The 26020-nt window shown below is 42.7% G+C and overlaps 3 protein-coding genes across 4 annotated transcripts; 1 reads left to right on the top strand and 2 right to left on the bottom strand.

Moving 5' to 3' along the window:
• The first annotated feature begins 211 nt into the window (after positions 1-211).
• nubp2 (nucleotide binding protein 2 (MinD homolog, E. coli)) lies at positions 212-3264 on the top strand. The gene is made up of 7 exons (XM_070990273.1): positions 212-284; positions 811-926; positions 1095-1293; positions 1498-1652; positions 1746-1856; positions 2028-2097; positions 2651-3264. The coding sequence occupies exons 1-7, from the start codon at positions 269-271 to the stop codon at positions 2788-2790; spliced, it is 807 nt and encodes a 268-aa protein (XP_070846374.1). The 5' UTR covers positions 212-268; the 3' UTR covers positions 2791-3264.
• On the bottom strand, positions 3255-12374 carry atp6v0cb (ATPase H+ transporting V0 subunit cb). The gene is made up of 3 exons (XM_070990275.1): positions 12100-12374; positions 5413-5596; positions 3255-4764 (listed from the first exon to the last, which is right to left on the bottom strand). The coding sequence occupies exons 1-3, from the start codon at positions 12170-12172 to the stop codon at positions 4560-4562; spliced, it is 462 nt and encodes a 153-aa protein (XP_070846376.1). The 5' UTR covers positions 12173-12374; the 3' UTR covers positions 3255-4559.
• A 2928-nt stretch (positions 12375-15302) lies between these two features.
• tbc1d24 (TBC1 domain family, member 24) lies at positions 15303-24456 on the bottom strand. 2 transcript variants are annotated; one of them, XM_070990954.1, is made up of 7 exons: positions 24392-24456; positions 20644-21757; positions 19633-19791; positions 18372-18435; positions 17746-17841; positions 16703-16949; positions 15303-16567 (listed from the first exon to the last, which is right to left on the bottom strand). In XM_070990954.1, exons 2-7 carry the CDS (start codon positions 21630-21632, stop codon positions 16413-16415), a joined length of 1710 nt encoding a protein of 569 aa, XP_070847055.1. In that variant the 5' UTR covers positions 21633-21757; positions 24392-24456; the 3' UTR covers positions 15303-16412. The 2 variants fall into 2 exon arrangements, with proteins under 2 accessions (XP_070847055.1, XP_070847056.1); XM_070990955.1 differs by having other exon boundaries at positions 24196-24404.
• Between the last annotated feature and the right edge of the window lie 1564 nt (positions 24457-26020).

The raw sequence follows: 26020 nt of genomic DNA, 5'->3' as shown, positions 1-26020 counted from the left end.
GAGAGAGAGAGAGAGAGAGAGAGAGAGAGAGAGAGAGAGAGAGAGAGAGAGAGAGAGAGAGAGAGAGAGAGAGAGAGAGAGAAATTTTGAGCGTTTGTGGAGCGATTGAACGCACTATGGCGCGCACGGGCAGCCTATTGGTGTCGATGAGGGAGGGGCGGGACTTAGGTGTACCATGCGCTGTATCATTGGCTAGGTGGCGCGTGACTATATGCGGAAGTAGTTGAGCCCGGTGCTGTGTGTAAGGTTGAATACACGCGTCCAAATTATGGAACAAAATAATGGTAGGAAGAAGTTCCCGGACAGCAGAGAGAATTACAACGTTACGTCCTTACTTGTAGCTCGTCCAGCGGTGTATGACCTGTGTCTCGTTCTATAAAACTGTCTGAGACTGATGCTTGTTTCATAATAGTTACCAATTTATAGCTTAAGCTAACAGGCTAGCGGACGCTAATTGGAAATCATCTTAAATTTTAAATGTGCACATCTGTCAGCTGCTTAGACATCGCAGCTGATCGAAACGTTTTCATCAGATATTATTTATATGCAAAGCTGTTCCATAGTTGATAATGTTAAACATTATTCCAAAGAAACAATAGTCTACTTAGGTTGAACTTGTGAACTCAGTGGGTGATGAAACGTTACACTGATGCTAAACTGCGACATTTCTCTCTGTCCTTCGTTTCGGATTATTTGGTCGTTCAGATGACCTAATCTCGTGTCATATTTCACTGACAATTAAATCTGACAAATAACCTTTCATGTATATGCTACACTAATGCTGCACTAACCCATTTTTTCTGCTTTTAGACGCGGGTTTAGCGCAGGTCCGGCATGTGGTGTTGGTCCTGTCAGGCAAAGGAGGTGTGGGCAAGAGCACCATCACCACAGAGCTGGCACTGGCTCTCAGGCATGCTGGGAAGAAGGTGAGCTCAACGAGCAGCTGTGTGTTTGTCCAGCACAATGCACGGTGCCAGTTAATACTGTCATGTTGTACCTGATTTTAACACACAGAGGAGCTGTTAAAGAGACTGTAAGTTGTTATGGTGCATGTTCTTTAAAAATAACGCATGAGTTGCTGATGTGTTCGTCAGGTTGGCATCCTGGACGTTGACCTGTGTGGTCCCAGTATCCCCCGCATGCTGAGCATCGGCAAGCATGATGTGCACCAGTGTGACACAGGATGGGTGCCTGTTTACACCGATGCCCAGAAGAGCCTGGCCCTGATGTCCATCGGCTTCCTGCTGGAGGACCCAGATGAAGCAGTGGTGTGGAGGGGGCCCAAGAAAAGCGGTATGCTGTTCTCCAGTTGTACTGGTCCACTACTGGTCTAATAGACTTATTGTATGGACCTGTAGCAGTATTGGTTGGTAGAATAATGAAAATAACCATTGTGATATCTGCTTCAACATTGATGTGTCCACACAAACCCCCACGCTGCATGTGTTGCACCTTCTGCTCGGTGTCCTGTCCATCTCTGATTGTCCTGTCCTGCAGCTATGATTGGCCAGTTTGTGTCAGATGTAGCGTGGGGAGAGCTGGACGTGCTGCTGGTGGACACACCGCCAGGGACGTCTGATGAGCATTTGGCAGTACTGGAGAACCTCAAGAAACACCGAGTGGATGGAGCCATTTTGGTCACCACACCTCAGGTACCCACTAGTCTGGAGGGATCCGACCGTCCATAGTAAGAGGAAGACTAAATAAGCCAACATGCGCCTTGTCTGGTCTTGTGTTGGCTTCAGGCAGTATCCACGGGCGATGTGAGGAGAGAGATCACCTTCTGTAAGAAGACAGGTGTACGGATCCTGGGCATCATCGAGAACATGAGTGGATTTGTTTGTCCACACTGCTCGGTATGTTAATTTTGAAGTAGTTGTCTGGAAAATTGGGATGTGAAATACCAATAACTTATTATGACATAATGTGCATTAGTATGACAGTTTGGAAGATAGAAAGGTGATCTACAAGTCACAGTTCTGTGTAGTCAGGCTGTTTCCATTTTAACAAATATTCTGTCTTTTCAGGAGTGCAGCAATATATTCTCTAAAGGTGGCGGCGAAGAATTAGCCAAGCTGACCGGATCAGTATTCCTCGGTGAGATCCACGGGATTGAATTACTTGTAATGTTCGCTTCCAGCCACAAGGTGTCACAACACACTGTGATTGCACAGCACTCCTCACCCGCCATTCATGATTTAGGAGGCATTTTACATCACTGCCACGCTGCTAAAATGGGCGATCCAGTTTTCAGTGCAGCAGCAGGTTTAAAATATCTCAGTGAAGGCATGATTCATACCCATCAATAATTCTTAGTCAAATGAATAGATCGTTGAGCATTTCCCCTCAGCTGTTATCTGCTTTGTGAGCAGATCAATCTCTTGAGTAATGATGCAGCTAATTCAGCTTACCCTGTGGCAATGAGAATCCAGCTGTATCCGACAGCTCTGCATAGCTTTAGCCACAGAAGTATTTAATCAGCCAATGCCCCTTAACATCCACTCCATCCTTGTTATGAGTTATCATTAATTAGCACATTGGTTGAGAGTGCTACTTTAAAGCATACAGTGGTCAGTCACCCTCACAGCAGCGGTGATACCAGCTGGTTCAGGTAAGATCAGTAATCAACATCATGTCTTCTCCATTTCAGGCTCTGTGCCCTTGGATCCTCTCCTCAGCACCAGCATAGAGGAAGGCAAAGACTTCATGCAGTCATTTCCCAACAGCGCCACCTTCAGTGCCATCAGCAGTATATCTCAGACTCTGCTCAGCAGCCTCCAAACTGCTTGAGCCATGCATCTATTTGGTGGAAATTCTGGATTGTGTTCAGGTTTTAGCACACAGTTGCTCTTGAAAGTACAGCGTAATACAGCAGTATTAGTCATTTTAAGTTGACTTCCATGTTGCATTTTTGTCCTGTACAGTTAACCATGACACTTTTTCCTGATTATCTTGTTTTACACGTTGTTAAAAAAACAAATCCATATCTGCCAGCAGGCTTTGTTTGCCCTTATCTTTCAGTACTGCAGTTGCAGTTCTCGTGGGTGTTAACCACAGTATGAAGATGAGCAGCTCTCACTGCTTAGTGAAACAGGAAGAGGTGAATACTGTAAAGCAACTCAGCTGAACTGTTTTACAGCTAATTTAGAGACAGTTTTGTAATAAAAATGTCACGTGACGCTTGCCTGCAAAAGACGAAGACTGAGCAAAACAAACAGTACTGAAAACATTGCATTTTGTGTGACAGTCAAATCTAAGTTGGAATCTTCTTTAATTCGATTGTGACACACACGTCGACACATCAGGATAACTTCAATACCAGTGGTAATACAGGATTGTAGATTGGCGCTTCAGTAAATGCGTCAGCAGCAATTCCATTTTCAGAAAACAAACTCCAGATCAAATCAGACCCGTCTTTGCATGGAACTAGGCCAAACTTAAACACTAATCTCACTGGATTCCAGCTGCACGCCACAAATGATGCAATCAAGTCTTCATTTTTTTTGGGGAGAAGAAGAAACTACGTGACATTAAAAACTACCTTTATGATCTGGATTTAATCTTCTGAAACTAGCCTGCTCTTCTGCTTCATATCCAACAGCAACAAGACACTGAAACCCATGCAGGATTTTAATGGCTGGGATGTGGAAGAGATGAAGTACAGCCACAGATGAGAGGGAGGGTGAATAAGATGGAGAGGAGATGAGATTTGGAAATTACACTTGTGAGACCCGTCACGGGGCACACACACCTTTAATGCAAACAGCAGTACTACAGGAAAAACACTGAAGTTTGAGAATGTTTGCGTAATGATTAGAATACAGCTACACACAAAACTCCCACTTCACCAGCAACATACTAAAGGCAATCTTAATTATTAAACCAAGAAGTACATCCAGAGGAATTCCAACCACTTATCACAATTACCCCACAGTGCATTAAATCTATCTATCTATATAGATATTTATATGTCTGTATGTATATATATATATGTATATATATATGTATAATATCCTGGGGAATTAAAGACTTTTGCTGCATTAAACAGTTCAATGAACAATTTCTTATAAATAAAATCAGTGGAAAAAAATCGTAAGTCCATTTACATTTCTCTTTACAAATAGATCCTCAAGATTAATGCAGAAATTGTGTCAACTCCCAAGTTGATGTGGGAGGAGAAAAAGCTGTGCGGCCCTTTGGTCAGCTGTCTCAGACCAGAGGCCAGGCTGCCTCAGTTGGCCTCAAGGCCTGAAATAAGTGGAGGGAAAAAAGGAATCTTCATCATACAACTGTTTCGAAACACACGCACACACACACACGCACACACACAAGACAGACGAATCACTACATTGCGCATTTACAAGTTGACTATCAAATCGGGACGACTGTACACATTGTTGAGATAAGACCATATTTACGGAGCCATTTTAATTCATTTTTTCCCCGCCTTCACTTCTTTCATCTTGTGCGGCAGAAATTTTAGCAATTTTTTCCCGTTTTACACTTTTTCTCCAGCAGCAACATAAAGGACAGATCTTGTAGTGGAGATGTTTGGGTGTTTATTTCGTGGAGAGAATGAGGGCAACAATGAGCCCATAGAGACCCAAGACCTCTGCGAAAATCAAAATGAGGATCATGCCCACAAAAAGCCTCGGCTGTTGAGCTGTGCCCCTCACGCCTGCGTCGCCCACGATGCCAATTGCGAAGCCTGCTGCCAGCCCACTGAGACCCACACTCAGCCCGGCTCCCAGGTGGAGGAAACTCCTAAACACACAGAGACAAAGTGTTCGTCAGCACAGCGGATGTTGGGGATTACCTGATGATCGATGATCGAGTAATCTGGGTTAACAATTTAAGCGACTGAGACCATTTTAACTAAACGTGCCAAAGTCGTAATAATATTTGTGCAACTGCGATTTTGTGATGCATGTCATGTGGGTGCATTGGGAGACAAATTTCTTCATTAGAAAGAAACTGTAAGTTTAAACACAGGAACACTGTCCTGAGCATGTGCAGTGATGTGACAATATCAAAATTGGAGTCAGAGTTGCTAAACTACACTGGCTTTGTTCACTGAAATGAAGGAATATATCACTCAGTGCAACCGTATGGCTTACATGTGTTTAATAGTTGTAATTAAAGGATGTAGTGGAGCTACATCAGGGCGGTGGCTCAGATTCAATGTTGGTTTTGGGCTCTTTGGGGGATTTGATGTTAATTAAGTAACACCAGCGTCTGTGCATTTGTTTTGCTGTTTTTGTGACAGGGTCTTAATACTACTGCTTCAGAACCAATTAAATCATCCTAATCACAGAATAGAAACACTTGTCTTCTGAGATGTGCTAACAAAGGAATGTAAAGGACATGTCAACACAAATGTCTGAAAAAATGACTGTGGTCAACTGAACTCACTTGTAGAGGGTGACCCTCTCTGAGATGTTGTTGGCAATCAGCACTGCTACTACCAGGCCGTAGATGGCTATAATACCCGCCATAACCACGGGGATGATTGACTTCATGATGAGCTCCGGCCTCATCACAGACATGGCGGCGATGCCCGTACCGCTCTTAGCTGTGCCGTAGGCTGCTCCCAAGGCTGGTAAGGAAGAGAGACAACTTCATGTAAATAAACAAGACAGCAAACTAGAGAAGCACTACAAAGCAAGTGAGAATAGGTGAGCAAACTGACAATAGAAACCAGAGGGAACAGCTGAATAACGACACAGAAGTGAAATAAGACGTGGAGCAAGAACGCAACAACTGCCACAGTTTCTCTTCCCCTTAAAAATCTGACATGGCTCCATCTGGGGAATTTTGCCTGTGTCAAAAGGGAAACAACTGATCAGATCACTAAGTGACAAAAAAAATTCTGCTTTGTGCGCAGTTGTGTCTCATCTCCTCAAACTGCTTCAGCCCCTATAATTTCAGAGTTGCCTCTGCCAGACAGCTGCAGAGTCGTAAATCACCCTCTGAATGAAAAAAAAAAGCCTCATTAAGCTTAAGCACACAGGGAACTGCTGACTTCATAAGAGAAGCAGGATACCACGTCTCCAGAGACAGCATCAGTACAGCGTGGGCACCAGGTGGGGCGACTAGCGGGACACGCTCATGCAGCATCTGCTGTGTGCTATCTCCAGTCTCTGGCTAGCATCACTGTCATGTGACAGGGAAGGAGGAGAACAAAAAGCTTCATCAGCATATCAGCTCTGTGTGCCCGTGACGCTGAGGAGAAAGCATAGTGCCACCTACGTCACAGACATCACGTCTGACTGCAGGAGGAGAGTAAGAGAAAAATCAATGATCACACCCTGCTCTAAAATTAGAAACCATATACAACTGAATGCAGAACAGCAACCATTCGTTAAGAGTCGACCGTGTCCAGGTGAGATGAGCGACAGTCAAATCACTGTTATTTATATAGCCCAGCGGTTCTCAAAGTCCAGCCCACTGTCCAATAGCAGCTCTCAGAGACATTCTGTGTTGGCCCCAAATGGGACATCATCATTCCATTTCAATACTTTCACTTTCAAAATCCTACATTTAATCCACTACTCGGCGACTGCGTCAACACATATCTGTCAGACTAGGAATGACAACTTGTAGAAACCTACTGGTTGCATGGCAACTAGTGGTGTCTTGCAAGAGCCGCAGGAAATACGTTCTGTCATCAGTGTTCGAGCTGTATTTCTGCAAATGACTCGTCAGTTTAACATGGAGGGGAGATGGAAAAGCCACCACGGATAAAGTGCTGTGTGGTGTATGGTTGAGAAGAAAAGGGGTGGTCTCCAAAAACGGATCAACTCTTGCTTTGTCGGAGCTTGGGGGACAGATTAAGTGATCTGCCCTACCTGCAAACATTAAACACCCGGTGAATTCGGTGCTCAAGGAATTCAATGTTAAAATGGCATTATGAGACCAATCACAAACACTACGAGTCTGTGGGCTGTCCTGTGCAACCCTCAATCATATGCCAGCTCCCTAACTTGGCACTCAGAAGTCAGTACTTTGAGAACCCCCGATCTAATATTAAAAACCTGCCTTGAGGGGATTTACAATCTACGACACCCTCCAAAAAACATTAACAGACAAATCAAAATAAAAGATAACTCAGGAAGGGCAACAGAGGAGGGACTGCTCTTTCATGAATAACAGATATGCAACAGTGGTCATGTATACAGAATAGACCAACAAGAGTCTTTTCCAACAGCCTGTCATAGCAGGTGTGTCATGAATCGGAGACAGGCTGGTTTGACAAGTATCCCCTCACATCAGAGGCGTGTGTGTGCGCACATGTAAATATGAACATGTTAATTCCTTTATCCACAGCAAAAGCATGGTGGAAGAACAAGTGGAAGTTCAGAGACACTACTGACGACACCATACCATCGATAATATTAGTCCTGTGGCAGCACTTCCATTATACAACAGTTGAACAATTGAAGACATTTCCCATTTTCAACACTTTGATGCTAAATACAGCCATCTGACTTCTGTTGGTTCTCAATCGCACTAACAAAACATGTCAAAGTTAAATGTTACTTGTATGCAATTTGTGAACAGATGTCAAAATGGCCACATAACAGTCAGTATAACTTACATAACGGTCAAATATCAATTATCTCGCAAAGGAAATACAGTTAAAAAACTGTGCAGATTGCTTCCTGAGATTAATGTGCCCATCTACTAATACCATTGTATGGTATAACAAAGGACCTGGCAAGGCAGTTTCCTTGCCTCTTCATAGCCAACATACTGATGATGATTAAATCTGAAAGGCCTCTTGAGAGATCATCTTGGGAGACAGCCTTGTGCATACAGCCTGAGGTGCCCTGCCCTGAGTTTTCTCATTTCTTGGGACAATGTGTTGAATCTAGCCTGGAGATAGCTCTGGTTAACTCGACGACTAGCTGTGAGGCTTTTTGGCAAATGGATCTAGAGGGCAGACAGAGGGATGACGTGGGCCAATCTTCAAATGTGCCCATGGCAGCCAGCCATGTCTCCAACCTCTTGCACTGATTTATGACCAGACTGATAGCATTAATACAAGGTTAAATCAGTCCTGCCCATCTAAAGAGCTGTCTCTGATGATAACTGGGCACCATTTTCACAAGCCCTGACCAACACACACAAGACGGTCTTAGTTTTTGTTTTGACTTTGTGGAGCTACCAAACTAAATTATATGGTATTGCATCAAACAAGTTGACTTAACACAAGCATAGGGAAAGACACAAAACCTACCTCATCAATTCATTACAAAAACGCAGATCCAATGAAGGTCAAAAACAGCAATTTATCCATACTAGACACCTTTAGGACAATGTTCTGGAAACTGCGGTTTCTTTCAGCTATTCGTAAACGAGAAAAGCAAAACAAAAAAAAACAAAAACAACGACAAAAAAAAAAACAGCATAATCCTGAGACTCCATTCCTTTCAGGTAAGCTTGGTGTAACAGGTAAGGGGTGGTGGTGGTGGTGGTGGTGGTGGTGGTGGTGGTGGTGGTGGGGGGGGGGGGGGGGGGGTAGACAAATACTGGAGTCCTCAAACATTGCTATTCTGTCCTGACGATTAAAGGTTTGATGTGTAGCAGCGGTGTTGAGGCACAACCTCTGGGTTTTAATCCTAATCCCTTCAGCTTAGGTAAAGAGCTTTTACCCCTTTTCTTTTTCCCTCCCAGCACAATATTTGATGTATGGGATGCCCTTGTGACGTCTTGTGATGTCAGAGCAGGAGGTGCCTCCAGCTCAGGCTGATCTGGCATGCAATACGCCCACGTGAGAGACAGCATTTGATCTGCTGTGAGTAGTGGGTGAATGGGGAAGCACTGGTTTTTAGGGAAGAGTGCAAAAAAAATTCATAAAGGTCGTAGTTGTAAAAGCATTTTCCTGTCTTACATAACTGCATGCTGGCTGTAGCATATGCTGTAAAAAGATAAGGTAGCACACAGATGTTACAAGACTTGCTGACCAATCTTATTGCATATGTCTGAAGCATATATGCTGCCATCACCAATTACAGCTCTCTAGGGCTGAACAATTAATAGAAATACTATCAAAATCACAGCGTGCCCAAGTGCAATATCCAAATCACTGGAGCTGCAATTTTTTGCTAAAAAAGATAAAATGTGTTGCAACACACAATTATAATTAATTTCATGGTGTAACAGAGATGCCCACATGTAAATCATATTCTCCAGACGTAAAGAACATGTGTGTCTGGCACAGCTCTCTCGTGTTCAAGAGAGGGTGGAAAATGACGCTGTGAATGTGAAGTTAAGGTCAAGCAATTGAAAGCACTATTGATTAATACTAGGATAACTAGTTAGCATGCTGTCCTGTTCAGATCACACACACCAGTAACTGCACAGGAAATTAGATAAGGCAGACAATGCAGAGCAAGAAATTTAAGATGTGTAGTAAACATGCTTCTTAGTTTCTCGTCAGGCCCACTATGAGTAGACTTACAGGCCACGTCAACTATACAATATATGTCAGCTTTATAATTATTATTTTAATATTATTACTATACTTTAATTTTACTGGCAGAGAAAAGAGAGGGAAATATAGATTGTTAGTTAAGATGTAATGAAGGGGGTGGGGAAACCGGACAAGTATCACAGGAGTAGTAGTTCCACTCTCACGGATAATGACATCTTGTGAGTGTCACCTGCTATGAGGCAGGCATATCTTATGAGTCCTCACAACAGGACACCATCACCAGACCACTAAAACAATGCAGCGTCACCTGATACCAGAAGATCGAAGCAACTCACAGGCTGGTCTAAAAAACGGCTAATTACTGCAATCTGGGGGGTTTAATCAGTTGATCAGAATCAATGACAATTTTGAGACATAAGTGGATGTGTTGTCAGGATTTTCATCTTTTTTACATATTGAAATAGGGATTGACCCCCTCCCCAAAATATGAATGATGATAATAATAAATGTTGATAGCAGCCTTCATCTTCTGCACACTAAAGTGACTAACATCATAGAAGCCCAAGCCACAATGTCCCGTTAATGACTCCGTAACACACTGCCAGATCCTTAAAGCTGAAGTCTGAATCATCAAGTGTGCCCATCCATGCACCACTACCCCGTCCCGTCTTTGTAGCAGCATGATCCCCTCCCTACTAGCTAATTCCCCAGCTGTCACTCCTTCACCACCACAGACTAGTACTACTGCTTGCCTCACGGGCCACCACCACCATGTTGCCCTTGCCTATCGCTACAAATTAAACCTGAGCTATGACAAGACCAGGCTTCGCTTTAGCATCCACCTGCTTGTCATTTCCAGGGAGGTTTGGACAATCCAAAAATCACACAGCTTGTATAACGGGACATTATACGTTATAAATAAAAACCAGAATCAGAATCGGCTTTGCTGGCCAAGTATGTTTGCACGTACAAGGAAGCTGACTCGTGTTCAAACAAACTGGGATGCCTTACTGCGCCTCCTAAGTTAATATTTTCAAACACCAGTCAGATTTCTCTCTGAAATTTCTGAAATACTTAAAATCTCATGCTGAAAATGACTTCTGAGATTTTTCATTTCCATGCAGGCCAATGTGATTTGTTGAGTTAAAACATTCCTCACTCTTTGACCTTTAAATAGGTATGTGGAAATATACATTTGTGATATGGGCATTCACTGGTGAAGTCTGGTAATGAAAACAAATATATGGCATTCATCATAAATGCTACATAGATGCTACAGTGGGTCAAAGCCCTCTGTTTCACGGTCAATTAGTAGTATGTTGATTTTCCATAGGAGCTGCACCCATCTCACCAGTCACCACATTTTCATGTAGGCTTTTGCTGTGATACAGCATAGCTTTGGCATATGATCTAGCTTATACATCAATACAATAGGAAAAGAACCCATAAAATGAACGAAATGAAAGAACCCATAAAACGAACATCACCAATTATAAAACAAGCCAGTGTCAAAGTTCACTTTCTTTGCCACTCCACACCTTCAATCCATAAACACTGATAAACTGTGGTGTCATAAGCTCTATCTTTTGTCAAAATTAACAATATTTTCCTTGAACAGATTCACTGCTAACTTGTCAACGTTTCCTTTAGGTTAACATTTCTCAAACTGGAGATTCCAAGTCAGAAGTCTCGTCATGTGATAATCATGTGACCTTGTGTCATTCCTTCCAGCAATAAGGAAGTTAACCAGCTGATGCTGGTTTCCAGTGATCATTTACGTTGTAAGAAAAAGGTTTTTGTTCAAGATAATTTGCATTTACTTAGATGTGACATTCGCATTGGACAGATGGCAAATTAATGCAGAATAGCACTTTCAACAGTCTATGCAGAACCACGCCAATTTAATTATTTGGTGTCATTGGTTACTATCTATTAACAAGCTACAACAAATACTTTCGTTTCTCACATCTCCTCCTGCTTTTAACATCCTTAAACACTGCATGTAGTTGTGCGGCACCTTGCAAAAAAAAAGGTGGATATAAACCGAATCAATATAACTCCTGCTAAGTGCAGCAAGCTAACGGGCAGCAAACTGTCACGTTGTAAGGAACAAATTGATCACATTTCGCCACATTTATAATGACTGTTAGCCAATAAGCACTGGTTCAAAATGACTGTCACATTTTCTGATCAGCTAGCATCATTCCCCGCTGTGTCCCTTCCGTTCGGATAAAGCACACAGCGTACACAACCAAACTAAGCTAACACCGAGGCTAACTTATGTAGTCGTCATCAGCTAGCTCGCAAACTAGTCTTTACCAGCAGCTAGTCTTTGCTGTCTGTCGTTGAAGCAGAGAGGCTTAACTAATACTAACTAAACACTGCCATGTTAAAAAAAAAACAAGCAAAAGTCACTGACTGCCTTAGCTAACCTAGATGTTAAGTCTACATACATGACAGCTCAAGATAAGCACTGCGACGTTAACATTAGCAAGGCTAGCAAACGGCTCTAAGAAGTGAGCTTGAAGAGACGCACCATGGTTGACAACTCAAAGCACCCTGTAGGGAATGATATACATGTGAAAGGGGTTAACAGCAAATGCACACAGTGACATTTTTCAAACTAACACCACAAATGTGAAAGATGATCGTGTGATAATTACCGCTAAAAACCATCGCCGCAGAGGCACCCATCACTGCGAAGAACGGAGAGTATTCGGGGCTTTCGGCCGACATTCTGTCTCACAAAATATAAAAATAAACTAAATATACAAAATTAATTATTAATGTCGACACAAAAGTCGCACTTCACGAAACCTATCAAAGGCCACAGGCTTTAAATGTATAACCGAGTACACCAGGAACCGTCTGTCCACCTAACTAACAGTGTAAAGGAGATAGTCACGACTCTTCTGATAAATACCCGGCGCAGCAGTACAAAATGGCGAAGCGGAAAATATCACCTGACTGGCCGTACGGATAAAACCTATCATCGACTGGGTGTGGGGGGCGCGCTAAAACAAAGTTCGTGAATGATTTACTGTGATACACAAAACATTTATTAAATAAGAAGTGCAGTTTTAAAATAATACATAGATTATTCCGCACAAGGAAAGTATTTTATGTAACTGTTTTTTTCTAATTTTTGAAGGTCACCCCTATCAGGCATCACTTTGGTGTGCTCCGCTGCAGGCTTCCCCTTTGATGTCTACGCATTCACCCTTCAAAAGCAGGCGGATGAAATGATGGGGATGAGGGTGTGGAGACACATCAAATCTAAAGAAAAATCTGTATTTGTGTTATGCTAGCTATCAAAGAAAGAGAAAATATACAATTAAATTTAAATATATCTGTAACACATTATGTTAGAAATCAGACTATATGTAATATGTGTGTCATGCCATGCATGTCACCCCACAACTAATTAAAGTGACCTTTCCAATACTGAAATTCCCAATGTTGCATATGTTTAGACACATTGCTGCAGTTTGCACCAGGACTCTACCATGCTGCAGAGGGTGGTTTTACAGTCAGCTGTTATATGCAGCAACATGGATCGCTTGAGTGAGAGAATTTGAGGCTGAGTGTGTATGTTGAGTGTGCATGTGGTGGGGGGAGGGAACCGAGAATCCCCATTCCACTGTATAGCTCCCAGCAAGTGCAGGCTCAGAGATCCAGAAGGAGGAGGGGTCGAGGGAGCTAGGACACCATGGGAGGGACGAAGTGTGTGAGTCACAGCGAGCTTGTGCAGTCCCCATGCCACCTCCTCCTCCTTGTCCTCCATCCATTCATCCCTCCATCCTGCTCCCTCTGCATTGCCTGGTCTAGTCAGCACCAGAGAAGGACCCCTCCCCCCACATCACTGTAGAGCCCCTTGACTCGTGATGCCATTTCTGCACCAGCATCGCAGGCCTCCTTCCTTTCCAACCCTTTCCTCAGCACATCCTTCTCCAGCCGCCAAAAACAAGAACAGATCATTTTGAGGCAGGGATGATGTGTGTGTGCAGTGATGCATTGATGACAAAAAGGTCACAATGAATGAGATTTTCACTTATTGACCCTGGACTGACTCTTTAAGGTAGATGTTGAAGTTGGATGATGATGTTTCTGTCTGGGATCTGTGCCCAGCAGACATTTGCAACCTCATCTTACAACATGTAGTAATATGATAGCCCTTGTACCTACACACCACAGTTTCCTGTTTGTTTTGGCTTGGATATGAGGATTAGGTGGACGGTCTTGGCCTTTGAGTGGCACCAATCAATGGTTTGTTGTTAAAGGTTGAGGATAAGAACACGACACACTCTGATAGCTGGTCTTTGGGCTGTTTCAGGAAGGGAAACAGGAAATTGTGAGAAACTCTCATGAGGAAATGGTTTGACCCAAAAACTATTCAAGATGCACCATAAAGCATTCGCTACCAATTGTTAATGCGGCATATGATGTGATTCTAGATATACAGGCAACACTGTTGATGTCATCCCATGTCTAGATCCTTCATTTTTATGTGTTTATGGCACTTTGACATATGATCCTACCAGGATACAGTTCAACAGAGAGTCCTTCTCAGTGTAAGATTTGCCCAGCATGTACAATAAGTAAAGGGAGTCACTGAGCTGAACTATGCTCAGGTTTCAGCACTAGATAAAGGACTTAGTCATTTCCAATCACTTTAAAATTACTTATGATGTCTAAAAAATCCTGCATTTATAACAAATCTTTTCTTCCCTGTATGACATTATCCTGAAAAAAATATCATTATTAATTTTGAAGGGCATTATGCAGATTTGTGACATGTAATCAGTACACTGGGTATTTACTGGAAGTAAAGACTCCCACATTGCAATATTCAGTTTCTGAATCCAAACAATATTTGTCAGGACCTCCCTCATCTGCCTCTTAATCCCCTGTCCACAGCCCCTTGTTAACTGGGGGCGGGGTCGGGTGAAGGAGAGACCCATCTCAGTGGAGGGTTAAACACTTAAGCATCTTACTTCTAGAGGCTGGAAAGCATGGTTTTCAGGAGATGCGCCAGACCAACACCCAAAGGAGCAGCTAAATATAGGAGTGCATGTGCGATTAACAGAGTGTGAATCCTGAATGAACAGCACAGCCTTGGTAAGAGGGAGTCAATGCTACTTACTGTAAAGAAGGACTTACTCTGCCACTTCATCTATGAGATACTACGTTTGTCCACATGCATTGGCCTGTGCCACACCCAGTGCAAATGAATTGTCAGTAAATGGACTGCTTTCATCCTGATGTGTTTAATAAAACATCTTGACCAAGAGAGAGGATATCAGTTGCTAGCTGCCAGCTGCTAAATTTGTTCGCTGTAGAGCAAACACAGAGTCAGCGAGGAGGGTCTGATTTTTCAATAGGTTTGGTTGAAATCCAACAATGACTTCAATAAACTGATTATTAAAAGGAGAAGGCTTTTACAGATATATTTGTAAGTACGTCTGACTCATCTCTGTTAAATATTTTCCAGTCATGCAGTTCACTGTCAGCTTCCACAAAGCAGAGATGGCCAAACAAAAAATAGACAGTGTGCATCAAGGCGCGTGTATGAGTAATTCAGTAGTCACAGTTAGTGTTTTAGACCCAGACCCACCGACCAACTGCAGATATGTAATTTACAACATTGTCGTTTCATGTCACTCAAACTAGTGTTAATGTAATTTTCATTCTAACTACAGGACCAGTAGCAAAACACACAACGATTGGGGAGTTCGACTGATGGTCAGCTGACCTTAAAAGGCATGTGGCACACCTCTGTGACGGTCTGCAGAAATGTAGCCCTCTCTTTGCAGGAACACAGACACAATAGACTTGGAAGGAAAGAAAAGCAGCAAAACCACCAAGCTGAAAGCATATTGTTGTATTTTCACATGTACAATACATTTGTAGTTACTCAACTGATATTTCACTGGAGCACACGTCTGATCAAACGATTATGAATAGAATAGCACGTATAACCCAGACAACACTAAGCCAACAGGGCACAGCTTTGGACTTCTTTTGTTACTGTCTCACACTGGAAAGGACGGAAGTTAACAGGAAAAGAAGAGAAAGATGAACACGCTGCATTTATATCGATTACTTGTAAACCAAAAAACACCTCTTGAGTTTTTTCTTTAAGAAAACGTTTGCTCGTTATTCACATGAATATTTATACGCTGTACAAAGGAGAAACTGCCACTCGTTCAAAAGAAAGCTTTGACATATGGTGCAAAATGGCAACACTCAAATCCAGCACGGACATTCACAAAAAGTTACCACATCAGTTCGTTTAGAAGATGTCCCACATATGTACAGCAAATCAAAAGGTGGGAAAATGTGACAGGACCTGGTTCAACTTCACATAGTCATAATCGTAGTATTCTGACATTTTAAAACACACCTCACAAAATCAGCTCCCAACGGCACACATTTGATCGTAAACCTCAGTTTATCAACCCGGCCTGGTAAACACTGTTTTTTTAAGGACTGCAGAGCTCCCTATACAGTAAATTTGGCAGATTGAGCTAAACCACAGAACATTACAGACTGAATTTACATTCACGAATTCAAATGTTTCAGCTCAGCATGGATGCGACCACATCACAGCCGACCCCTAAATGAACCTCACACTGGCTTTATCTAGAGTCTTACCACACGCTTTAACATAATAAGTACACCATAATACAAATCTGTGAATACAAAAATAAACAGAAACACAAAAATATCACACATTTGTTCACATGTGGAAGTTTGGATTAACTGCATTAATAAATAAAAATGCTATATATGAATTTGCAGGACGGATGTAGTTCTGTTTGCATATCTGTGTTTTCAACCTTAAAGACTTGTCTGGACATTTGATATCAACGTTTTCTGCTTTCGTGTGTTTAAGTGTGAAAGTGTGTGTGCATGAACGTGCACATAGGTAAGAGTCCATGTCTGTATGCATCTACGTGCGTGTGTGCGTACAGCATTACGAGGCCATGGCGTCCTGGAAGCCCCACACTTCTAGAAGGGACACCTGGAAGCTCTCGGCACACAGGGGCGGGTTGTCAAAGGTGGTACACCTGCCAGTGCGCCCATGGTTGAGCTCAGAGTCGATGTAGAGAGCGTTGCCTTCACCTCCCCCTGATCAGACACAAGAGCACACAGCTTGCTTAAATGACTAGTTACTAAGTAAAATAAATCCGCTTTTTATTTACTGTACCTAGCTACAGCAAAGAGAACAATACCACATAAAAAGAAACCAGAAAGGCCACATACCGACTATGATGGAGTCAACATTTCCTGCCATGAACATGGAAGTATTCCTGGAGTTGAGGTTGAAGTGGCGGGTGGAGAGGAAGGGCGACATGTCTCCAGCAGGTTTCTCTGGCTGCTGTAGGCTGTTGTTGTCTGAGTTTTGGCCCTGACAGGAAGCTGCGTCCTCCTGGTCCTGAGTTTTGATGGAGGAGGCTAACTCAGGGTGGCGGATCACCACCCACTCGTAGCGCTCCATCTCTGGCTTCATCTGGCGAGGGAAACGGGCATTCATCATCATTTACACACTTGAGCGTGACACATTAAATGGAGCAGCACTGCACATTTATTTACCTGAAAAGAAATATTTCCTTTTATCGCAACAATACAGGGCGGCAATGAAATGATCTTTAATACAAACTTATTCCCTGATTCTTAACGTAAATAGATCATGATTTCCATGAGACTACCTGTTTAAATAAAGGACTAAATAAAAGAAATAAAAAACATCTGATAGACATCAGTCCTTGCAGACTGTCTCCAGTTCCTCCTGGTGTCAGGTGAGGACCAGGTCAGATACAACTGAATCAGGTTGCAGGAGTTTCCGATCTGCCTATGCTTAAGTATTAGAGTGCGAGATGCCCGTGTTTTCTGGTGGGCGGGCTCAGACAGCCCAAGCTGTGCCAAGTAAATAATTCATACACAAAGCCTCTAATGCTTTGCTATTTCTAGCCCAGGTGTTATTGTAAGGAAATGTTGCTCTATCACCAGGAAAAAAGGATGAGGGTGTGGTTGTTTTTACAGTGGAAGATCTGGTAATGTCAGTATGGTGAACTGTGACCTAACACAAAGGCTTTTCTATTATCTAGACAGTGACAGTGGAATCAAGAATGAGAAACCACTGCGGATTGCGCCCTCTGGTGGCTATAGAGTGGTACAGCTCAAAGTGAATGAAATCCCTTCAAGTAATCCCTGAACACCTCCGAAAAATTCACTTAAATTAACAGAAAAATAATAGTTTTTTGCTGATAGGAAGCTAGTAAGTGAAGACACTGAACTAAACTCACCCTGAAGACAAAGCACTCCCCCGTGCCAAAGAAGCTCAATTTGTTGCCTCCTCTCTTCCGCTCCTCCCAATCTGTAGAGAGGAAGGCTCCACATACCTGAGGCAAAAAACAAAGACATCAGCAGGTTTTTCTCTTCCAAAAAAATAAAAATAAAAATAAACAAATACTAGTGGAAGACTGCTATCTGGAGGCTTCAAATGTTCAAACTAGGATCCCTTTATAATCCAATCATATCATCATGTAATCATGACCTGTGACAAAAATGGACAAGACAAGAATAAAACCTGCAAAGCTTTCCAGTTATTGGAGGAAAACACACTAACTGACAATGTGTAGGTCAATACAGAAGTGCCTGTGGTACACATTACATGCAACAGCGAGTTTGCTATGGTGGATTCTGCTAAAGCTGCAGTCCATCAGACCCATTTACGATCATGTGCCTAAAACAGATATTAGTTTTTTAGAGTGACACTGTTTCATTTCCGCTCCAGTTCATCTCACTTTGTACCTTAAATATCAAAACAATTGTTCTGACAACAGGACGTCATCATATCCTAAGTATTCTTTATTATATTAAGAGGCATCGTCCAACATGGGGAAATAATGAGAGAGTGTGTGTTGCTCACATCGCCATCTGTGGTCCGGATGAGGAGCAGAGTGGGTTCATAGCCTTCACAGTGTGAGTAGAATCTGGAGAAAAATGACAAAGGTTAGTTAATTGCAACTTATTGACAAATTTTCAATTCCCCTTTGGCATTTACAGGTGGTACACTTTCCATTTTCCTCAGAGCCCAGCAGCTATCAACAACACAGGACACTCTGCATTTCTTTCCAAATTACCATGAAAAAAATGAACACCACTTTGGAAATAAGAGAGGAGAAAGAAGCACGTTCACTGAAGAGGTAAAGTGAAACTGTCATAACTTCATATGATAATTACGACAGGGGTTGAGATCAGGGTGGAGAGGAGCGTAGAATAAGACAGGAGAAAGATCCTGAGCTCATTCATTCGTTTAGTCTATAATGGAGACATGAAAGCAGCAAGAAACGGTGCCGGCCGGACTGGATCACCAGTCAGCCATCACTTCCCTGGGAGATGGTACCCAGTGGCAGACAGAATTACACAGTGATGAGAAGGCTTACAGGAACAGATTGAAATGCCTATCATGGTGTCATTACTCTATTTCCATTATAATGCGCAATTAACATTTACTACATAATGATACGTTAACACAAAAAACTTGTGTATTGGCAGATCAATAAAGGTCTAATACTGAATCAAAGGATTAAACATATTTATGGTTCATATAATTACAACAGTCAAGTACTTTGGGTGGTTAGCACACATGCATGCGCAGTCAGGCACTGGTTAAATATAGCTAATGGCTTCTTAATTACTTCATTAGAGACTAATTACATCTGTTCCATACAGGAATGGAACCAGCTAACAGGAGGGTGAAAGAAATGCCTGATATGATGATTGCATGATAACAAAGGCAGGCCTGCTGGTTCTTGCAGACAGAAAAGGCTTAAGCAAGAAAAAAAGCACAAATAAAATCCAAAAAGCTTGACTTGACTCTTTTTCCTTTGTACATGTTTATCTACACAGGAAAAAAAAGACTAAATGCAACATGAAAGATCTTTTTCTAAAAGATAAAATAAGGACAATGGACTTCATGGCAGCAGTCCCACCACCTTTTTTCTTAAATGCAGTTTTTGTTCCAAGTACACAACTTTTTCTTGATTTGTTGCTTCTTGCATTTCCTTTCAGCCTTTTGGCTGTGAATCAAATTCAAAGACTCAATTCTAAACAAGGCCTGAAATATCGATTGTGAGCTGCAGCCGAAAGCTGGATTAATGTATTGACGTGGGCACTGGACAGCGTACCTGTTTAGGCTGCAACCATGAGTAGAGGTGGTGAAGAGGAGTTGTGGTTGGCACAGAGCAAAGCGCTCAGGGATCCACGACCAGATGTCCCGCATCTCCTTGGCATTGACAATCTCTGAGGAGAAGGTGTCAGGGTTAAGAGCCAGCTGCACGTTCCGCCTGGAAATATGGACACAGAAAAAGATGGTACAGAGCACCAAATGTGATCACACAGCTGGTGATGCACAAATCTTTAAAAGTAATCTACAGCAGATGACGGTGTCAACATATTCAAGGTATTTAAATGAGCATTAGCATGGAGAGAAGAACCCACCTAGAACTGTGAAATAACCCAAGTAGTAAACACAGGAGTGGAGTGAAGATGAGACAGAAGATGGTGGATGGAAAAACGTGGCACAAACCAAACAAAAAAGAAACAACATAATGTGAGACAAGGATGCAAGAGCAACTTAAACCATTCCTCAGAGCATGAATGAAGCTGAAAGTGAAGGGCACATTCTTGCCAATAAAGCAAATGAAATTGTTTGAGCCATTCATCTGTGGTGATCTATCACACATTGTGTGACGTATTAAATAAGTCTAAATAGGTCTTGTACTATTTCAACATCGCATCCCTCTCATTCTGTGCATACCACTGTGATTCAATTTATAGTCCAGCAACTGTCTTACGTTAAATTATGTTCAAGAATGTCCACTCTAACCAGAGTGAGAGATACATGTGTAGATAAACTAAATGTCTGACGGTGTTCCTGTTATCTCAGATCAGTTAATTAACGTACAATGTTCAAGTGCTGTGATTGGCCCTATTATAGGCCTAGCCAAACAAAAAAGAAAAGGAAAAATATTGGTATGTGTGTGCTGTGTATACCAGATATCCATGTCCTTCCTAATGCCAGGTATGCAGTAGCTTGGTTAAGTCAGGCCACTAGAAGCAGTGTCCTTGTTTCTAAATAAAATGCAACAGAAAGATGCTCACAGTTCACCACGTAAAAATCATAGTATTGACTATACCGCTTCTGTTTGACAGTGATTCCTTTCTGCTGCAGGGACTTTTCATTTGTGAGCTGCAGCAGGGTGATGTCCTTGCGGCTAAACAGTCGAATGGAGAAGGCCTTCTCTAGCAACTTGTCAGGTGTGACGGTGGAGGCGATGCCCTTGACAAAAGCTTGAATGTCGGCCCTCACTTTGCTTGAATCCTGCTGCTGCTGGCTACCTTGGCCTCCCTGGACCCCAGCTTTATGCTTGCGGTAGAACTTGAGCAAGGCTATGGCCACGCGGAAGAGAATCTTGTAGCCCTCCACTAGGTAGACATCCAGGATCCTGACAATGTGGCTGAAAGGCAGGTCACCCAACACCCAGCGCTGCCAGTCTGAGTAGACTTCGAGCACATCCTGGGCTGTGGCCACGATCAGCTTGTGGGCGGCTGCGCAGTATTTGTTGGCCAGGTCACCAAAAGTCATGCAGCTAGACTCATAGGCCAGGAAAGTCTGGTCCAGCAGGCGTTTGCCTGGCTCGTTGCAGGCCAGTATGCGGCTGACATGTTCAAAACACTGAGCTTCGTCTACGCTGAAGTGCAGGAGCAATGAAGTAACAGCGGGGAGCGATGGGCAGTGGGAGATATCTGGAAACTGTCCAGCCACGCAGTTGATAATTTGATGGGCCGAAGCTACAGCCTCTGGCTTTAGGCAGTACCGTGGTACAGGGCTTCCATCCACAAAATCTGGAAGTGGGATGTGGGAGGAGGGCTTCTTAGTGGCTGCATTTCCCATAATATCACGATAGACTTCGGCATCTGGGGTAACTGTACGACAGGGAATGGCTTTGATGAGCTGCTGGTAGACTTGTGCCCGTAGTTTGTGGTTTTTGGCCCAGTAACCCTGCCGAGCCATCTGTTTGAACTCTTTCAGGTCTTTACAGTCTACTTTGGTGGGCCCGCTGCTCTTGGCCAGATCCCCCATCTGGTTCCAGTCCACAAACCTGCCATATTCTTCTTCAGCCATGGTGCTGGAAACTTGCTGGACTGCCTGAGTGGGAAGAGAAGAGGGACGCTCCGGGGTATTACTAACCTTCTGTCCTCCACACAACAGATAACTAGCCTATTTTTCTTAACTGCCCATGATGGTTACTGGAAGACACAAGGGAGAAAAGGAGGAGATTAGTGTGCATGAAAATAAAAAATGGATCAATAAATAACTGTAATATCAGTCACACTGTCAACAGCACCAGAGCATAATTCAACTTTTCTACAGTTCTAAATGTTTCGTACTGAGCTGTGTCTTGGACCTACAAAACCTGGCCCTGGGCTACAAGCTCAACTCCTCGTATATAAATGGCTACCTCTTGGACCATGATATCGATAAGTTGAGGATAATATCTAGACTTAATATAGTTAAACATTTTTATACGTGTCTGGTTCCATGAGAGGTGATATGCAAGAATTATTTCAAAGATAATTTTTATGATCTGGTAAAGATGTTCAGATGGAAAAAAATCACGAACATGCATTTCATACTTTAAGGTGAAACGGATCCAGTAAACCCGTAGCTTGAAAAGAATGCAGTGCAAGGCCAGCTTAGAGACACCATATGACAGCCGCAGCAACAACATCAGATGACCCATGATGCACAAATATATCCTGGGCAGATTTGACCAGCCTGGCAAAGTTTGATGCCAAAGCATTTAAAACTGGTTTCCCGTGATGAAGGAAATCTCTGGTACTAGCATTATATTTAAAAGGTGCCACTCAATAATCAGATCATTTCCCGCCAATACAAAACCACAAGATACAGGCAGACGCATGTCCAAAGATCATTTGCAATATACAGAATACTGAGAATGGCTGTCGTGCAATCATTTCATTCTGCTTTCCAACAAGTCACATGGAGATGCATGTCCAAAGATCACTTGCAATACTGAAAATGACAGTCATAAAAGCATCAGACTCCTAACAAGTCACATGGAGGTGCATACCAGTGTGTTACTGCACGTAGTGGGAGCCTTCATGGTGAGTTTGGAGAGAGATTAGCTGTCCTATTTAGAGGGGATGTTTACACAAACCTTGCTAATTTACCTTTGAAACAGGATGTAATTTGCCAAAGGGAGAACTGAATCCAGACACAAAAGAAATTGAATTGGCCCCAGGCCTCTTTGGCATGTTAGTCAATCTAATAAGTTTTAAGAACCAGGCAATGTCACATAATGAATTATAAGAGCAGTCAGATAAGCAGAGGTCCTCTAAACCAAAGCTAGCCAGTCCCCCAGTGCTCTTAAGCCATCATGAACATGCAATGGAAGGCATGGCAGTAGTACATACACAGTAACTTAAAATGCTGTTCAGTGAGATGCCAAACCCAACAAGCATAGCTACCATTAGGTTTAACCCTAAAAACTTAGTGCTGATCATTTCACCTGGAGGTCACTTACCCCGTGATGACTAATTGACTTTGCATACTGTGCAAGACCCCTTGGCACAAATAACAAGGGTCCAAAGGGTGTTGGAGCTCTGGTCCTGCAGAGTGCAGTACCTTCCTAGGTCTAAACTACTGACTTGTGTGCGTGGTCCATGATGAAACCAGGAGTTCATTTATTTTTGTTTGCCTTCTGTAGGCTTCATGAAACACCAGTAGATGTTACATCCTCATTCACAGGATTCCTACACAAATCCACTTCAGAATCACATCCTAATTCTTTTGACTGTACTTTCATAAACAGATTCATGGCTAAGGTTTAAGCCCAGTCCTAGATCAAGCTGTTTCAATAGATATGTTATCTGAATCTTGTAGTCATCATGATGAGTGAATAACATGACACCAACACCATAGATCATCAGTGAGTGTTCATGCATATTATTCTATAGTCTTTACAGTATCCGAAATAGCTACAATCGTGTTCGTACTTCTAATGCAATACATTTTGCAAAATCCATTTTAATACGTGTGGTACTGAACGGAAAAGGAAGCAGACTAGCAGCCTTGCAGGAAATCTTATTGGAGCTGGCAATTAAACTGCACCTCTGCAAACAAGGACAGACACGGTCAAGTAACGTTACTTTAAGCCAATCAAAGATTTCAATTTAGAGGATCCCCAAATAAAAACACACGAGCACAGACATTGCTAATGTTAACCTGTCTGCAGGTTACATTACAGTATCTGTGGGTGTCAACACACACTGCGCTGACAACTGCAAACGCACCCAAAGCTGCATATTTTCAGTCGAATAGCGTTTAATTGACGGTAGCTAGCCGGCTGAGGTGACCGTAGCAAACACGTTAGAGGAGACACACGGGTCACAGGGTATTTAACGTTACCGCCCGACTAAATCTGATGCACCCTTTTCCATTCACAGTTGCCAAGTTAGCATTGCTAGCGTTAGCTAGCGGCGAGCTGCTCCTGTCAGTGCATGTCAGCAGCTAACGAGACCTTAACCAGACACACAAAACGAGCTGCCTGAGACCATAACACGCAAGACAGACACGAAGCCATGCAAATACTGACTGACACCAAAACAACCTAATTAATAAAAATACGCTGGCTGTTGCAGCAGCTAGCATGAATGTTACAAACCAGAAATTAATTTGGGTCCGCAGGCTGTCTTTGGGTTTGTTGATGTGGAGAGATTTCAGCTTGAATTTGTGGAAAAGAGGAGCATTTAAAACACCAAGCCGGCAACGGGAGTCACATTTACCTCTGCTGCACAAGACCAGCGCATGGTGAGCAAATAATAAATAACTGCCGGCAAGTAAACAGACGTTACCCTTACCTGGACGTGAGATGTCTTGAGACGTGAAGCGGCATTCATATTAAGTTGCCTCGCGCATGCGCAGTGTCTCCGACCCGGGTTACGACCAGCGTTTGTGCGCGTGCTGCTGCTGCTGGAGCTGCAGAGAGGGGCTCAGGTGGGGCTGTGGATGCACACTGGTTACAGCCACTTCTCTGTGCACTAGGTAATTCATAAGAGTGGAAGATTTCTGAAAACAGTGTTAAACACTGAATTAAGAAAAACAACTAAGATCATTGGCTGATAATGATTATGTACTGTACTGTATCACACACAGATATCCATAAGCTACTGACTGGAGTATTATAGGAATGAAAGAAGATATTAAAACCAGCAAAAGTATGATCATGTCCTTTTGTGTACTTCAGAGAAACACAGATATTAATATATTCCCTTCGTGTCTTATTTCTAGAAGCTAACTTTCACTGCTGGGACCCTTTAGAGGTTGCATGGCAGATCACAGTATCTGATATTTCTTGTTTACTCGCTGACATGCTCTGTGAAACAAGCGATAGGACTGGGAGAGGGCAGGAAGTACCCCATCGAGGCAAACAAACCCAGCCTTTGTCGTGCAGTCAAAGCAACCGCCCAACACATGACAGTTATTACTGATAATTAAATTGTGGAGCCATCATTGCCTTTCACAACAACTCAGGGTAAAATGTTGTTCGACCTCGTCCTGTCCCTCTTGAACACAGTTGATGTTTTTCCGTGTCCTCATTTACTGTGGCATTCTTAGTGCTGCAACAGTGAAGAAAAACAAGGGCTGGTTATTTGCTGATGTGTGATAGAGAGTGCAGGTAATCTTTCAGTCTTTGCTAAAGATTGGCAGCATTTGGCTTGAACCTGCAGACTTAGAAATACAAGATGCGTATAATAATGCATATATCATTTTAATTTAGTCCCCTATGGGCTTCCATACATTACACCTTCTTCAAGATTGTGTAATTGATTTTGTTTTTTCTCACTGAAGATGCATAAGTTCCTCATAGCCAAGGTGACGTCAACAACCCCTGACTAGAGAGGGGAGGGAGAGAGAGAGAGAAGAGACAGATGGGTGTAAAGCCAGTAAGCCTTTAGGTCTTAGCTTATGGAGGTTTATGCTCATCAAATCCTTTCGCTCCCACACACTCCAGTAACCGACCCCACCTTATCCTGCTGTCTCACATGTACACACATACACACGCCAGTTCACACATTTACAGAGGCACAGACATGCGCAAAGACTCGATGTACACACATATACATGTGTACATAAGGCACATAAGACTGGTAGTATATACAGAACCAGGACCTGAAAAACTTCCTTCATATCAGTCCTAATCTGTGAGATTTGACCAATACTGTAAAATGAAATTTGAAATTCACATGGGACAGACCAGTTAGTCCAGTGGTCTCTTATATATATGCACCATTAAGAACAGGGTTTTACTTTAATAAATGCATTTTAGAGTGTAAGACATGCACTGACACTCATCCAATTAAATCGACCTATGTACAGAAATTAAACAATTGGGATTGACAATTAATAAAAAGGGGACGGGCAATATGGGCAGGCAAAGTAAATGTACATCTGCATTGCAACTCACGAACTCTCAGCAACTGTCCTTG

The sequence above is a fragment of the Chaetodon trifascialis genome, chromosome 21 (assembly GCF_039877785.1).
Source record: "Chaetodon trifascialis isolate fChaTrf1 chromosome 21, fChaTrf1.hap1, whole genome shotgun sequence".
NCBI classification, from domain to species: Eukaryota; Metazoa; Chordata; class Actinopteri; order Chaetodontiformes; family Chaetodontidae; genus Chaetodon; species Chaetodon trifascialis.
Note: the sequence above shows the minus strand (reverse complement) of the source record. Positions and strands in the feature narration are given on the sequence as shown.

Excerpts from the sequence above, each read along its gene's own strand:
- nubp2 (XM_070990273.1), top strand. Across the intron at positions 1,653-1,745 it reads TTTTGGTCACCACACCTCAG|GCAGTATCCACGGGCGATGT; the intron begins GTACCCACTAGT and ends TGTTGGCTTCAG. Across the intron at positions 1,857-2,027 it reads TTGTTTGTCCACACTGCTCG|GAGTGCAGCAATATATTCTC; the intron begins GTATGTTAATTT and ends CTGTCTTTTCAG.
- atp6v0cb (XM_070990275.1), bottom strand. The coding sequence starts at position 12,172 with ATGTCGGCCGAAAGCCCCGAATACTCTCCGTTCTTCGCAGTGATGGGT. Across the intron at positions 5,597-12,099 it reads TGCGGCGATGGTTTTTAGCG|CCTTGGGAGCAGCCTACGGC; the intron begins GTAATTATCACA and ends CTTCCTTACCAG. Across the intron at positions 4,765-5,412 it reads GAGAGGGTCACCCTCTACAA|GAGTTTCCTCCACCTGGGAG; the intron begins GTGAGTTCAGTT and ends CTGTGTGTTTAG.
- tbc1d24 (XM_070990954.1), bottom strand. The coding sequence starts at position 21,632 with ATGGCTGAAGAAGAATATGGCAGGTTTGTGGACTGGAACCAGATGGGG. Across the intron at positions 19,792-20,643 it reads ATCACTGTCAAACAGAAGCG|GCGGAACGTGCAGCTGGCTC; the intron begins GTATAGTCAATA and ends CCATATTTCCAG. Across the intron at positions 18,436-19,632 it reads CATGGTTGCAGCCTAAACAG|ATTCTACTCACACTGTGAAG; the intron begins GTACGCTGTCCA and ends ATTTTTCTCCAG.